The sequence below is a fragment of the Thamnophis elegans genome, chromosome Z, assembly GCF_009769535.1.
Source record: "Thamnophis elegans isolate rThaEle1 chromosome Z, rThaEle1.pri, whole genome shotgun sequence".
Classification (NCBI taxonomy): domain Eukaryota; kingdom Metazoa; phylum Chordata; class Lepidosauria; order Squamata; family Colubridae; genus Thamnophis; species Thamnophis elegans.
In genome coordinates this window covers 89,993,736-90,010,741 of record NC_045558.1, presented here as the reverse complement: position 1 = coordinate 90,010,741, position 17,006 = coordinate 89,993,736, and the positions used below count along the sequence as shown (strand labels likewise).

Below are 17,006 nucleotides of genomic sequence, written 5' to 3'. Positions count from 1 at the left end.
GTTGTCATCTTATTAAGTTGGAAACTGCATATCTTCTTGCCTTCATTGTTTATAAATACAAAGTACTAATTTATTTATATGTCCTGCTTTTTCTTCCTAAATGGTTGGAAACACTACTTTCATACTCTTACTTATCACCTGGACAGTGCAACCAGTTTGCTTGAAACATTGTGTAGCCTTGGCCTTCTAAAGCTCATCTAGTAATTATCTTTTACTTCAGTGTTTCTTAAATGGAAAACAAATGACAACTCTCATGTTTTACTCTTAACTATGCTCCTTCTGATGTACTCACTTCGCAAGATAGCTGCTTTCCTCCAAAATTTTCATTTCAGGATTCTGCTAAGTGGCCATATGATCTCTACCAAGCACTTTATGCTGGATTTGTGTTTGCAGAAAACTCTATCTTTTGGAAGGACCATAGTTTCTCCTCTCCTCAAAGATGACAAACAAATCCAATTCCAGATAAAGTGCTTCTTATTTATGGATGTATTTACAAAGAATAATTGGTAATTCCATGCCCGCAATTGATGGTGTGGTTTTTTGTAAGTTCAGAATACTTTGTCTTGCTTGGTCTTGAGTGACATTGCTTTGGATTTGTTATGTAATTTTTTTATTGATTCTTCTTGAATTCATGATTCTTTTAGTAACCATTTCTAAATTTATAATTTGTCTGTCATTAGTGTGTTATTCTTTCTCTGCATATTGTTTGAGGTGTGTGAGTTTTAGTGTTCTTTTGCTCATAACAATTTGCCAGGGCCCTTTTCTTTCCTTTAAAATACTTGTTATGATTAAATTTAAAGTTATATTGTCATCTCTGCTTTATATTTTTAACGTTATTTTGATTCAATTTAATTAAATAAATAAAATAGTCAAAGCAAATTGTCAACTTCAGTCATTACAGATAGTTCTCAAATTATGACTACAATTAAGCCCAAAATTGCTGTTGCTAAGCAAGACTGTTGTTAAGTGCATTTTGCCCCATTTTATGACCTTTCTTGCCACAGTTGTGAAGTGAATCAATGCAGTTGTTAAGTTAGTAACACAGCTGTTAAGTGAATCTGGCTTCCCCACTGATTTTGCTTGACAGAAGGTCACAAAATATGACCACATGACCCTGGGACACAACAATAGTTATAAATATGAATCAGCTGCCAAGCTGATGAAATTGGGTCACAATAAAAAAGACATATACATATCAATCTTTCAACAATCTTGTTTCCTTTACAGGGAAAAATTTACAGAAGTGTAGTCAATAGCTGAATACAGTGAGATTGGAATTAAATTAACTTAATTTTCCTCTTTTTTTAGTAATTAAAACTGGCACTAGCAATTACATTGTTTATTATTGTGGTCATTGTTACAATTGCATATTTTTATTGCAATAAAATAAAATAATCCTTATTAAGATTTATTTTAAAATACTTTGTAGGGAAAGAGTTCTGTTAGTCTATGATAGCAAATAAATAAATAAATAAATCAGGAGTCTGGTACTTCCTTTTCCAACTAACATTATTAAAAATGTGACTTTCAATTAATCAGATTTAAAACACAGCAATGGTTGATGTTGTGCCACATGGTGGGGCTATATTATCAAATTTTTAGGGCTTGTTTGAGTTGTTTCCATGTAATCCTGACGTATTTTATTAGATTAATAAACTCTCCATTACTGGTTAACAGATGAAATTTTCTTCCCATTTCAAGGCAGGTTTATTTTCCTACATCCTTTCTGATATTGTTTTAATTATTATAGCAAACCTTATAGCAAATATTCTGGAGGGTTTTTCGTGCACTCAAGGTTGAAATTGAAGTTAGAAATTTCAAATTGATCCACAGCATGGCTAATATAAGGTGGACCTCTTATGGCATAACCCCATGAGGGGAAGTCCAACATTAAACCCTGAGGATAATAGCATATATCTATACCGTTTCCAAAAACAGTAAATTTAGAAATGGGATTGGAAGACATTTCTTTAACCAATGGGGGATAGCAAGAGTTTTTACCAGTGTATCTGGAATGTTAGTGTAATATTTGGTTCCCAAGATCTGTTCTCAATGCTGAACTTGCAACCAGTTGCCTCATTTATCAATTTCCTGCTGTTTTATCCAATTCCATTAATTAGAGAGGTCTATTAAAAAATGTAGAGGGCAAGGTTAATTACAAAGCAGAACAGATTGTTGACCTCCAGCAGGAAATGGAGAATTTTACTTGGCAGTGGATGAAATCAGGGAAGAAACAATTGAAATAAGATGTGATTTAGCATGAAATTTGTTTCCATTTTACATTTGCAGTATGATGAGCAACACATTTAAGGCTCGGGTGACAGCTTTATAATAATTTTTTTACAAACATTCAGAACAGTGATGATTTTATTTATTTTCCTTATTTAAACACTCAAAACAACTTATCAAATATACCTAAACCACAATTGCAGAATCTAATTTAATGTAATAAAGGAAGAACATGGTCCAATATTTCACCAAATATGGTGAAACATGAATAAAACTCAGTCAATAAAATTGAAATGTCTTAATATGTTGGAGCTCAACTGAGAGGAAGCTGATTGAGCCTCGGCAGGTTTGGAATTCCATAAATGAGAGTTACCAACAAGACCCTCCTTTGCATTATGATCTCGTCCATTTCCACTTATAAGTGTTCATTTCATCATTTTACACTTCCAGAATAATGAAATTAATAGTTAATTTCTTTTCAACGTTCTTCTGAGATGTCCAATAAATATGAAAAAGTGTTGAAATAATCTTATTTTTAACATTTCATGTTATGAAGCATATAATGTTCTCTACAACTCTTACACATTTATTTACTTCTTGGGAATTCTAACTTTTTATAACAAAATCCTTGCAGAAATTTACATTCCTTGATTATCTGTACAAAATTCTGTAGATTTCATAAATAATCATTTGCCACTGCTTTATAAAACCAGATTGCAATGGATGGATGGTCAAAAGTCTCTGGTCTATGTGCTGACCTTTTTAAATATAGTCAAACGGAACCTGGATTGCAGAGCAGATGGTTTAATATTAATGTGATTGTGAAACTAATAATGTAATTAGAAAGAAAATAATATAGATATACATTCTATGCTTTCAAAAACTTTTGAATGTCAGGATATTAGCATGATGTAAAATAATGCTGAACAAGAAAGACATAGAAAATCTGCAGATTTCTGATATTATATTTCATATTGACAATCTATTTTGTAGTCATATTAACAATTCAGGTTATTTACCAATATCCACAATGCATTGGAGATTATTAAGATTTTTAATGTTATTAAGAATTATATTATCAACTTTAACATCATTATTAATAAATAGGTAATTTTCTCACAGTAAGCCAGATGTTCAAACTGCATTTGGCATTTTTATCCACCTATCAAGTCCTTCCCAAGGATCTGGGATAGACAGATGTTGGTATTTTGTGGCATTAGAGATATCATCATAGGATGTAAGCTGTTCTCTGTAAAGCTAACTTTTGCAATTGACTGATAGTAAATTTGTCAATGCCGGTGGTGCTCCAGTTGTTTTGGGATTGCACCAGGGGTGGGTTCCTCCCGGTTCGCACCGGTTCTTGCGAACCTGTTCGTCAGTGAACCCGGAAGTAATTAACTTCCGGGTTCCTAGCTCCTAGCCCCTGTCGCTGGGTGCCTGCAGGGTTTTTCTTTTAAAAAAATGCCTCCCCGGATGATCTTGAAAACCTGTAAGGTTGCTTTGGAAGGGGACAGATAGGCAGCATTTCCCCCTGCCCCCCTCCCTGGGTGCCTGCAGCCTTAAAGCAAGCGTTTGCACAATAAAGAAAATCTCACGAGTGAGAGAAGTTCTTAATTGCTTTTACTGTGAAGTTTCGGAAGCTTCCAAGGCTACAGGCAATCAGGAATGGGGTGGGGGAATGCCTCGCAGGTTTTCAAGATCGTCTGCAGAGGCGTTTTTAAAAAGAAAACAGTCTTCTTGGGAGGGGGAATGGGCTGCGCTCCTGGTTCTGGGGATCCCCCCAAAAAAAGACCAGCTTCCCATCTCTCCAAATCTTGTGGCTTTCAGGATTTTCTTTTTAAAAAAGCCTCTCCGGATGATCTTGAAAACCTGCAAGGTTGCTTTGGAAGGGGACAGATAGGCATATTCCCCCTGCCCCCCTCCCTGGGTGCCTGCAGCCTTAAAGCAAGCGTTTGCATAATAAAGAAAATCTCACGAGCGAGAGAAGTTCTTAATTGCTTTTACTGTGAAGTTTCGGAAGCTTCCAAGGCTACAGGCAATCAGGAATGGGGTGGGGGAATGCCTTGCAGGTTTTCAAGATCGTCTTCAGAGGCGTTTTTATGGGCTGCGCTCCTGGTTCTGGGGATCCCCCCCAAAAAAAGACCAGCTTCCCATCTCTCCAAATCTTGTGGCTTTTCAGGATTTTCTTTTTTAAAAAGCCTCTCCGGATGATCTTGAAAACCTGCAAGGTTGCTTTGGAAGGGGACAGATAGGCATATTCCCCCTGCCCCCCTCCCTGGGTGCCTGCAGCCTTAAAGCAAGCGTTTTCACAATAAAGAAAATCTCACGAGCGAGAAAAGTTCTTAATTGCCTTTACTGTGCAAGTTGTGGAAGGCTCCGAGGCTGCAGGCAACCAGGGATGGGGTGGGGAGAATGCTGCCTGTCTTCCCCCGCCCAAAGCAACCTCGCAGGTATTCAAGATCATCTGCAAAGGCGTTTTTAAAAAGAAAACGGTTTTCTTGGGAGGGGGAATGGGCTGCACTCAGAGGAGCTGGCGCCCGGGGTGCCCTGAAACAACGCATCCCTGCCGCCTCCTTCTACTCAGCAAGCAGGGACATCCCGTCTGTGCCACTTCCACTGCCACCGCCTCCACTCCCAAACGCAACTGTCAGCTGCGAGCAGGTGCCTGAAGCTGCTGCTTGCAGTCATTTACGGCTGCAGATAGATTGTGCCTGTAGCGGGAAGCTCTTCGCCCTGTGAGAGCTCCTCTCCAGCACTCCTAGTTTGGTAACATCATCAGTGCTAGAAGGGAGTGGGGTTGGGGGGAAGGAGGAGAAAGTTAGGACAAAAAAGAAAAAGATAAGGAGGGAGAGGACTGTGGGGTCCTTTGGTGTTCTCTGAACGTGGTAGTTTTTAATTAGTTTAGGGAATTTTTATTTATTTATTGTTTATAGAATGTTTATTACAAGAAATGTTATTCCTTTTTGCAGATGTTTTATTTGTGATGCAATATGTTGCTTTTAAGTGTTTAGACCAGGTTTATGTGTCTCAAAGTGGCTGCTTTTCTATGGGCAGGCCAGGTTTGTTGCAAGGCAGTGTGTTTCACCCTCCTTGTTTAGGTAATTCTGAGGTGGTTGATGGTTCTGTGAGCGCCTGTCCTTTATAATTTTCCACATTGCCTTGATGGTTTTTATTCCAGTGACTTTGTCTTTCCTGTTCTTAGGCTTAGGAAAAAAAACTGGTTTCATTGGCAGTCTTTTGGGGGGGGGGATTTTTATTTTTTTTGGTGTTTTCCTAGCATTGTCATAGTTTGTGGGTGTGGGTGGGTGTGTAATGTCCCACAGTTATCTATGCATTAATAATGATCTAGTAATATTAATAATATCTAGTAATTAGTAATATCTAGTAATAACATCGTCTTGGCCACTCCCACCAGGTCACTTGGGTGGCAGGCCACTTCCATCCGGTCACATGGGTGGCAAGCCACTCCCATCCGGTCACATGGGCAGGAAGCCACTCCCACAAAGGAGGCCACGCCCACAGAGTAGGTTCGAACAATTTTTGAAACCCACCCCTGGATTGCACCCAAAACAACTATTGGACTATGACTATTGGTATAATCTTTGCTTTCTTTTGTCACAGTCTATTTGGAGGACTATTCTCCAAATTGTTATCTTCTCCAGTTTTTACTCTTTATTCTGCTATCTTAAGGTACTGCCTCATCCACTAGCCAGACTATTGTGGTCCACCGGCAGCCAGCAGAGCTGGAAGCAAAGTTGGACAATGAGGAGATTGGGGAGGAACATGGGTCAGTCCTGGGGTTTTAGGAAAGCTCAGACGAGGGCTCTGCATCAGAAGCAGAGAGGGAGTTAGACAGCACCGAGGCAGAAGAACAACTGGAGCCTGTTCCCAGTGTGTGCATGTGCAGAGCTGCCAGAAGACAAGAACAACTAAGAAAGCAGAGTTGACTTAACAGTAAAGCCACACCTAAGAGATGATTGGGCCCTCCCATAGGAAACAAAAGAGGAGCGAACAGAGAGAGGGCTTTTGCAGGAAACCATAAGTTCATTCGGTCATTTCAAGAGAGAAAAGTTCTGTTTGTAACTATAAGAGTCTCTGTGCCAAATTTTATCTTGCCCTGTGTTTGGAACAGAGGTGGGTTCCTTTTTTTATTTTTTTTATTTTTGAATAAACACAAACAGACAAAACACAAAAAAAACCCACAAAACCATCTTCCATTACAAATTGTAGAAAGTGTGTCGATCAGTTACAAAAACTTCTGTGCATCCCTTCCACAGTCATCACCTACAATTCATATATTTTAAATCAAATATTTTAATATATATTACTATCATCATAACTCAACTTTCATTTGACTATAATTGTTTTTACGTTCATTTTATATAAAATATTCCAGATTTAAAGCAAAACCACATAATGGCATTCCATTAGCTCTTCCCAATATCATCCAGTAACATTATATCTTTATAACATGTTTTAAATAAAAATTGGTTATATTTAATAACAGAGTTTCTAAACCTCCTTTCATAGTCACCATTTGCAATTTATATCAAATTTCCTCTTATCAAATGAATGAATGAATGAATATATATATATATATATATATATATATATATATATATATATATATATATATATACATACACACACACACACATACACACACACACACACACATACATTATTATCATTATCATTTATTTAACTATATCCATTATCACTTCATTTTATACAAAATGCTCTAAATTTAACTAAATTTTGTATTATAAGCTTTCATTACATCAACCTGTGTCTTCCAGTAATAATGCAGTCTTATGTCTCTTGCCATTTGTGGCATTAGTATTCTGGTTATTTCCTTAGTAAGTTTTGTATGGACTTCTCTTTACAACTTATTGCTTGTTGCATATCTTGTATAAGCTTGAAACCCTCCATCTGCTTCTTTGATCAGCTTATCTTTGGTTATCACTAGTGCTTCTGACAAGATTTCTCTCCTTAGTTCCATCAATTCTTCTCTCTTTTCTTCTTCTATACTTTGAAATCTGGGGTAGAGCTCCAGTCCATCTATCTCCCCTTTCCATATTCCACTCTTTCCATTACCAAACACGCTCAGTTCATTGTCACTATCAACAATTTTCTTGATTCTTTATTTTTTCCTTCAGTTTTTAGAACTCTGACCTCCATTTTCTTCATTTGATGGATATCCTCAATTTTTCCATCAAATTTTATATTCTATGATCTATGTTCGCCAATCTCTTCTCAATTTTCTCTGTTACTTCTAATACTTTTTGAATTTCAAACATAATCTTTTGCAATGTTAAGATTTCTTTTTCATGTTGCACCATTCTTCCAACTTGTAAACACTGCCACTCTGGCATTCAAAACTTTTTATTAAATTTAAAGCAAGTTCATTTATAATTTTTCAAAACAAGGCTTTGTTTTCACTCCACTCCAGTTGCCAATAAAGCTCCTGAAGAGCATCTGTATAAACAACCCATGCTTTTCTCACTATCACTCTCTGTAAACAAGCTGAAAAACCTTGAAATGCAAAGTCAAATGATCAAAGAGAAAAAAGAAAAGACAATATTTCCAAGCCTCCAGCCTCCAAGTGGCAGTGTTACTTCCTTTTCCTCTGTTATTACAGCCCTCTTGGTATTCCTTTTATATCTTCTTTATATTCTGGGCTTAAAGAAAATAAAATTCTTAAATGGAGCAAAAAAAAACCCCATCCAGTCCAGCATTATAAAAATAAGGAAAAAGATTTTAATTCAAGGGTATAAAAAAGAATATAAAAAGTAGAAGAAGAAAAACTAATCCATTCAATTTAAAGAATAGGAAACATTTGCAAAAGTTACATCCATAAAAGAAAATTAAAAAAGGATAACACATTGTTTAATGTAGCTTAATTTCTCTGCTTACTCTCTTCTGTTTTCAAATTTAATTTAGCTTTTATTTTTTAGGGGGGTAGTCACTTTCATAATAATATTTCCTCACCAGATGAACACACTTTCTTTTTCTGCTTTTCTCCCATTCCGGAGCTGTCCCAATTTCAGCAGCTTCAATGGCTGCGCTTCTGTCGCCGGCAAAAAGAGATTCTCCTGGATCAATCAGAGACTTTGCGGTGTCCCTGAGATCAGCAGGATGTACTCTTCCCTGTCACCATCTCTTCGGGATGGTTTAGGTCCAGAAGGACCGTCCAGTGGCAAAAGTATTGACTGCGATCTTGGAGCGCCAAGATCACACGTCGTGTCATCGTGATGTCAGCTCCTCCCCCTTAGGGGTGGGTTCCTATATTGGTCAGTACCAGTTCATTGTGCTCACACGTGCGCTGGTCACACATTGCTGGTGCATGTGCAATTGACTAAATATTGTTCTGTGCATGCCCAGAAATATGCCGGCCATGGCATAAGAGATTGGGGAACCAGTTCAGGAGCATGATGAGCCTGGGTTGCTGCCGGTTCTGCGACCCAGGCCACAATTCCACTGCCGATTCGGCCAAACCGGGCTAAACTGGGAGCAACCTATCTCTGGTTTGGAACTAGTTATTTGGCAGTTTGCCAAATGAGATAAGGTTCATATTTGATGAACAACCATCTGAAAGACTGTTTGGAGCCTTGCTGACTGTGAATGAAAGGAATTCACAGTCATGTAAATAAAAGAGGTTTTGCCGTGACCAAGACTCCACTTCTTGCTTGTTAAGGAAGTCTGGGTCAGAACAGACATATTTTTTTGCCTTTTTTATTGACATTTAAGTCTGGGATGTTATATGTCAGAGTTTGAATTCTAAAGTCATTGCATAAATTAATGAAACATTCTAGTTCTTATAATTGCAAAAATGCCCAGTGAAATAATCAAAATAACAGGAATTACAAGAATAAGATTTTTATTAAGACATTGTTAAGACTTTTATTATTCCCATCCTCTCTTTATTATTTGGTGTAAAAAATATTTACAATACATGTACCAACAGTAACTTTAATTTATATTCCCAGGCAATGGAATTCATATTATAGTGTGATTAAATTTGACTTCATTTAGTACAGAGGTTCAGCACACAGTGTTATTTATCTTTAGTAGAGAATAGTATTATATTTAGTGTAGTGTAGTATTTAATACAACATAAGTAACATTTTTAAAATGTTTCTCCTAAGGATTAAGCAGTTACCTACCTTTTTGGAAAATGATTCCTGCAAGGTTTTCTGGCTTCTGTATGCTGTACTTTTACACATTTCTTAGATAGGGACCTATCATCAACTGCTTTGTCTATCATAGAATATTTGGGCCCCCTAGTCTTCAATTTCACCTAGCATAGCTCTGATTGCATATAAAACAAATGCATCATTGTTTATTTTTTTAAAGGAGAGTACATAGTATTAAATGTTAATAGACACTGCATAGCACTCATTCCACTTAACAGATTCTCAGCTGTTGATCTCTGACAGGCAGAAGCATCTGGTTTCTAAAAATACTTTCCAGAACACACATTAAGTTCCCAATAGGAGACAGTACTTTTGTAACTATTCATGATCAATTTTTTTTCAAAGAGTAATAGAATTTTACTCATGGTTTCATGAAGACAACCTTGATAATGTGTTGCCAACCTTTCTTTCCTCTCTGCAAAGGCATTTGATGAACTTTAAAAAGGATTTTCCTGTTCCTTATGGAGGAAGGGTACTATTTGGGAGGTCCTAAGACTGCCCATTTATAGGATTGGTTCTCTGAAAGTTGGGAAGTCTTTAAAGAGTAGGAGTGATACAAAATCTGAGTCATTGGGAACCTTCCTGTGTAACAAAACTTAGATGTCCTGATATAGAAAGAGGAGGCATGGAAACAGTTGAAGTGTTCAATCAAGAAGGCAAAGGCAGGGGGCTGAAAGCAACAAAAGAATTTTGGGCTGGAGATGTAATTTTTGCAGAGCGAGCCTATGCTGCAGTGGTATTTGACAGGTAAGCAGGAAAAATTAATGTGTGCATTGTTAGGAAGCAAGTGGGGAATGCAAGTGGGAGATGATACAATAGAGATGTCATTATCTCCTAATCAGGTAGAAAGTTAAGACTCACAGTTAAGACTCTTTGTCCAACTCACAGATGAGAAAATAGGAGTTAATTTTCTGTAACAGTGATGAGATAGAAGATTCCTCTTTTCTTCTCTACCTTGATGAAAGCTGTAGCGTGTCTTTAAAGAATCACTGCCTTTGGGGCTCAGATACTCTACAACCACGCTCCACAACTATGCAACATCAGCCTAATATGCTCATGGTATATGTAGAAGAACATTTAATAGTGCTATATGAGTACATGTATTAGATATTATCAATCATTAACTGTGATCGTGCAGTCTGGTATATCCAGAAGCTCATACTGGCAGTTTCATTGATAATAACTATTACTCAATAATCATTTTGTTATTAATACAAAATGATGAAAATAAGATATCACAGAATATTTCCCTATTGGCTTCCCTCCAGATCCCTTCTTCTCTACAATTTAAAGGATGGTTTAAATTCCTGGCCTTTAAAAAAAAAAAAATCAGAATATAAATTTAGATTTGCAGAAGATCTCAGGTGGAATTCCCAGAATTACTGATTACTGTGATTTCTTCATTTATCAAGAATGCAAAGGCAATGTGGGTGGAAAATGCCTTAGTTGTAGGACTGTACCTCTTTTGGTTCCCCTGTTTTATAATCCATGTGAATATGGGTCTATGAAATAGGGAAGCCTGTTAAACTAGATTACTTTGTTCACAGATTTCTGTATGTCCTGGAGCCCTCCATAATCACATTCTGGGGGAATATACTAGCCTTGCCTTACCTGCTTTTGGATATGGCCAGTGTTGGACAAGCCATGTCTCCCTGAAGCAGGAATGGGGATGCCACTCCTTGTATACCTATATTGTATCTTCTTACTAACAATATCTAAAAGAGGTGATTGATTTTTCATAGGGAACATATGCTAAATTGGAAAAGTGATGTAGGACCAACAACACTGGCTTTACCATCAACTCAGCACACTATTTAGTAAAGCAGTAAGTTTTTCTTTAACCCTTTTTCTCCAAGTGTGAATAGTAATAGAGGCTTTATCAGTGCTGTCCTTGAGCCCTGGTGCTATATTTAGACATGCTATTTTGCCTCTTTAGTTCACCCTCCCAAATCTCTTTGAGCCTTTCCCCTTTGGCTGGGAGGGAATTCCTCAGCTTTGGAATAACTGCTTGTAGGTAAGCTAGCTTTGTCCACCATCATCACTATCCAATGTTGCTATTTTCCCCAGACATGAAACCTTTGGATGTTCATTGGAACATTTTCTTCAAACATATAGCCCAGTGAAGGAATGCAGTGAGGGATAGAGTCAAGACAATGAGAAGTGATAGTACTGCTTTACACTGCACTGGTGAGACCACACCTAAAATACTACATCCAGTTCTGGTCATCACAATAGAAAAAAGTTGTTGAGACTTCAAAAGGGTGCAGAAAACAGCAATAAAAATGACAGAGGGTCTGCAGACTAAATCGTACAATGAACAGTTGAGGTTGCTAAGCATGTCTATCCTATTGGAGAGAAGGATTTGGGGGGGGGGGCATAGTAGCTGTCTTCCAGTACTTGAGGGGCTATCACAAAGAAGAAGGATTTGATTTATTCTATGGGCACTAAGGGCAGGACAAAAAGTAATGGGTGGAACCTTGTCAAAGAGAGATCTATCCTATAAGGATAAATTTTCTGACAGAGCAATTAATCAATGGAATTACTAAACTCATCTTTTTTGTGAGATACCATAATTATTTAGTCTCGAGACTTTAGAGGAACTGCAGAAGGCATGCCACCAAATGCTTGACTGGAAAGAATACCAGAATTCTAGTATTACTGTTTTGAGGAGGGCAACAGAGAAGAGTTTAATTGACAAAATGAATATCTTAAGTCTTGTAAAATAGTATGTAGAAATTTAGTGTTTGTAGATTAGGGCAAAAAGAAGCTATGCTTGAAAATCAGCAGGAATGGATTTCTGTCTATTCAGAAATAACTTGGCTTGTTAAATGATTGTTCTGAAGGGGGACATCTCCCATCTGAAAAAAAATGTTTACAACTTGGAAGTTCTCCAGGACCCAAGGCTAGGCTGCTGCATCAGTTGCAGACATACCTGGACCCTGAGCCTTGAAGGCCTGATTACAATGAATATATGGCAATAATCTTTATAAATAACTTTGAAACTGCAATTGCTAGAATATTGTTGAATGAAAGTCATTATTATTGTATAACTTCAATTTTCTGGAGATCTGCAATTTTCTCATTGAGAAAAATACATGCAGTCATAGCAGCTTTTTCCAATTGGAGAAGGCAAATGTTATAAATTTTGTATTTCCTGATATATTGGGGATCCAGTCCCAGAGCTTCCAATAGCAGCATTCAAGAGTTGTGAGAACACTGTTTCTCTTATGTTGACACAGCTGGAGAACAGTAAATTGCAGAAATTAGCCCAGTATACTCTTAGATGTTTGGTGGAATTCAACATTCGCCCCTCCCACCGTATCATATTTCAGTTCTCAAAAGCAAATTCTATCTCAGATTAGCTATATTGGGAACTGTTTGTGGGTCAATGTGATCCTTTGGGTAATGCATTTATGAACATTGAAATAATATAGTGAAGATTAACAATGTTCCTGTGCAAGAACCACAGTCATGTTTATGTATATGACAGAAAAAAGTGTCAGCCTAATATGTGTATGAATTTAACAAGTAGAAGGAAAAGCAAGGTCACCCTCACCATTCCCTCCATCATTTGAAGTATTAGGCCCTTTTATATTACAGCATCTGTTTCGTATTACCCAGCCATCACCGAAATGTTATAAAGACAGTCTTCAGTAATATTATTCTGGCCCAGCAATGAATGGTGAGAAAAAAATGAGATCTTTACTTCCCTACTTCCTTGTCATTAAAGATAAAAGTAAAAGTTCCCCTTGCACATATGTGCTAGTCGTTCCTGACTCTAGAGGGCAGTGCTCATCTCCATTTCAAATCCAAAGAGCCAGCGGTGTCTGAAGACTTCTCCGTGGACATGTGGCCAGCATGACTAAACGCCGAAGACCCAAGGAACGCCGTTACCTTCCCACCAAAGGTGGTCCCTAGTGATTGGTTGGTCTCTATAGGACCCAGAATATTGCATTAGTCTAGAGCAAGCTTGGGATTTCTTTTACTTAATTTACCATATTTTCTCATTTTGGCCCTGCCAGAATATTATGATCTTAAATTTTTAGAACAAACTAAACTATTTAAATGTAAATCATTGTTTAATAGACGGATTACTTTTCAGATTACATTGGAGGATATAATTACTGAAAATATTTTGTTGATGTCTCATGCAAAGGGTAGAATAGGCTGAAGCTTGGAGGAACGGCTTGCTCATATTTGCATTATTCATATTTTTCTTTTAGTAATCTATACACAACACTTACCAATCGCAATAGCACTTACACTTATATACCACCCATAGTCCTTTACAGCACTCTGGGCAGGTTAGGAAGTTAGCATATTGCCACCAACAATCTGGGCCCTCATTTTACTAACCTCAGAAGAGGCTCAAACTCCTGGCTGTAGGGAGAGTTTGCTTGCAATACTGCATTCTAAGCACTGTGCCACCACAGCTCATATAAACTCATGTAAAAAAAAGATACAGTAGAACCTCCAGTCATGACTGTAATCCATTCCATGACTTTAGTCGCAACCTGATTTGGTTGTGACTGGAAACAAGACTGACTGCACATGTGCATTAAAAAAATGGTACAGATGGGGAAATCGCCACGACAGAAAAAAATTGCAGTGGCTATGTTTGATCACCGCTTGAGTATTTGTTCTTGACCAGATGCAAAAAAATTGCAAAATTTTTGGTTGGCACCCAATTTGGTCATGGTCAGAAGCGTTTGTGACCCGAGGATCTACTGTAGTACACCCTCTTTGAGTTCTATAGTTTTACATATTAGGAGATATTAAAAATCATCTGGTCATTAGCAGTTTTTAAAAGTAAATAAATACGACTTGTTTTTCTTTTTGTAAAATAAATGATGACATTCTATAATATGTGTTGTTGTTCATCTGAGGTTAAATTTACCTACTTTTAAGAACTACTAAGGACCAGATGATTTTTACTATGTCCTGATATGTACTGTAAAACCATAGGGCTCAAAAAGGATATAGTTTCTTTATCACAGGACTTTAGCCACCCAATGATTTCAATTGGATTTAGACATTTAGACATTTGCAGTTTCTATGAGCCCAATGGGATTTATTTCCTGGGAAATGTTGCTACTTACCATCCTTCATGGCTTCCTCACATCCCTATGACAGATGGATTGAGCTATAAGTGTTTTTTATTAGAGTTTATTGCACTATAAAATACAAATGGAAATAGAGATCAGAAGGGAAAGGGGAAAGAGTTTATGGTAAAAAGAGAGAGAAAGAAAAATAATGACTTCTCACTCTTTTCACTACAGAGTGAATACAGCCTCAACTTTTTGCTTTATATTTCTAGTAAATACAAGCCATTTCAATAACAATATGATTTAATCTAGTCTAATCATTGAAACTTAAAATCAAAGTTTCTTTTTTCCCCCTATTTTGAACACAAAGGAGCTATAATTGTTTTTAACCAGACTTCTGTCTCCTTGTTTCCTAATAAGGAGAACAAAGTCTACAGCATCCTTTCACTGCACTAACTTGACAGTTGATAGAAACCAGTCAGGTACTTCAGACTGATGTCAGCCTTGCATAACGCATGCCATAAGGTTTCCGCCTGGTTTGTGTGGTTTCTTCAGAGCAACTGGAAAAGCCATTTTAAAACTGACAGTCTCACACTTCAGTTGTCATCAGGCTTGGCTTTGTCTTAACTCAATGACCTTATCATATTTTAAGCATAGGAAGAAAGCATGGAGAAAGTGCCTTTTATTTTTCTGTACATGTTCTTCATTTCATTAAATGTGCTGGATTTCTACAGAGAGCTGTTAAGAGAGATAACCGAGTTCAAGAAGAGATGGCAGAACACCCATGAAATGGACCATTAGAGATTGATGAGTGAGACAACTATATCTGCACTAGGAATGCTGTGGGAATCTCACTATTGTGCTTATCAGAAGCAATTCTATGAGGTGGCTTTTTTAAAAAATTTGATTCTGAGTCTAAGGCTGCCACAACAGACTTTCAGAAAGTGGGCTGGAGATTAGTTCACCACAAAATAAGATCATGACAGTAGCATCTCAACTTTTACACAGCAAAAGATACAAGCTTAAAGGTAATTTGGATCAAACTAACCAATCCTGTACCATCTATCTATCCATATCTATTCTGAAAGGGAAGAGGCTTGATTTATTGATTTATTACATTTATATACTGCCCATCTCATAAAGAGGCAACTCCAGGTGGCTTATATATTTTATAAAACATACATAAGATAAAACATTAAATATTAAAATAATAAACATCAAATATTTACCTAAAATTAATAAAGAATGCAAAAAAGGGGCACATGGGGTAGAGGTGGACTCATCTCAATCTATTAACCACCTCCAGGTCGGCAGTTTGGCAGTTCGAATCCCTAGCACCGCGTAACAGAGTAAGCTCCCTTTACTTGTCCCAGCTTCTGCCAACCTAGCAGTTTGAAAGCATGTAAAAATGCAAGTAGAAAAATAGGGACCACCTTTGGTTGGAAGGTAACAGTGTTCCGTGAGCCTTCAGCATTTAGTCATGCTGGCCACATGACCACGGAGACGTCTTCAGAAAGCACTGGCTCTTGGGCTTTGAAACTGAGATGAGCACCGCCCCCTAGATTTGGGAATGACTAGCACATATGTGCGAGGGGAACCTTTACCTTTAATGCCAATAGCCATTTTAAAAAGTTTCTTTCCATTTGTAAGAAACAATAAGAAAGTCAAGGAAGGGGGAACAACCACTTTATTCATTTATTTTATTTATTTGTTTATTTATTTATTTAGATAATTTATATTCTGCCTATACACACATGGTGACTCATAAGCACAATATAAAAGAAATAAAAATGCTAAAATTTAAAATAATAACCTCTCAACCACCCTCCGGCAACAACACATATTCATACCAGCCATTTAATGAGCTCTGTCCCACTCTGGGTTTCCCACTATGTCTTCAGGGCCTTTCAAAGAGTGTTAGTGGAGGCCAGTCCAATTTTCAGAGGGATGCTGTTCCAGAGGGAAGAAGCCACCATGGAGAAGGCCCTTCTTCTGGGTCCCACCAGATATATCTCCTTAGGAGATGGGACCCGCATTCCTTGCCTTTCCACTCTACTGGGTTGAGTAGATGTGACTGGCAAGAGATGATTCCACCTTTAAAGGCTTTAAAGGTGACAACCAGTACTTTGAATTGTACCTGGAAACAAATCGGCAACCAATCAACTTCCCCAGAAGAGGTGATGCAAGTGCACAGTGAGGTCTGCACAAAAGTGTGTGAGGCCTTGCAGTTTGCATCAATTGGAGCTCCCGGATGCTTTTCAGGGGCAGCCCCATGTAGAGAGCATTGCAATTGTCAAGACAAGAGGTGATTAGGGCATGAGGGACTGTGAGAAGGGATTGTTGGTCTAGGAAAGGGCACAAGCCGCACTCGCCCAAAGGAATTGAGCAGGAGTCGCGAGTACAGGAGAATCCCCAGATTTACACACACAGGATCTTTTTGTCACCCAATCCAAGCTAAAAAGTGGCAATTCTCCATGGGCCAAAGAACTACAAATCCAGAGCCACTCGGTTTTGCCAGGTTTCAGTTTCTTTTTTT

General features: G+C 37.7%; 1 protein-coding gene across 2 annotated transcripts in view; it reads left to right on the top strand.

Annotated features, from left to right (window-relative positions):
* The first annotated feature begins 5,812 nt into the window (after positions 1–5,812).
* SMYD1 (SET and MYND domain containing 1) overlaps positions 5,813–17,006 on the top strand; it is a 37,986-nt gene continuing 26,792 nt past the window's right edge. For both annotated transcript variants that reach the window (XM_032237651.1, XM_032237650.1), the window contains exons 1-2: positions 5,813–5,822; positions 10,046–10,172. In XM_032237651.1, coding sequence (XP_032093542.1) covers positions 5,813–5,822; positions 10,046–10,172 — 137 coding nt within the window. The remainder of the gene's footprint in view (positions 5,823–10,045; positions 10,173–17,006) is intronic.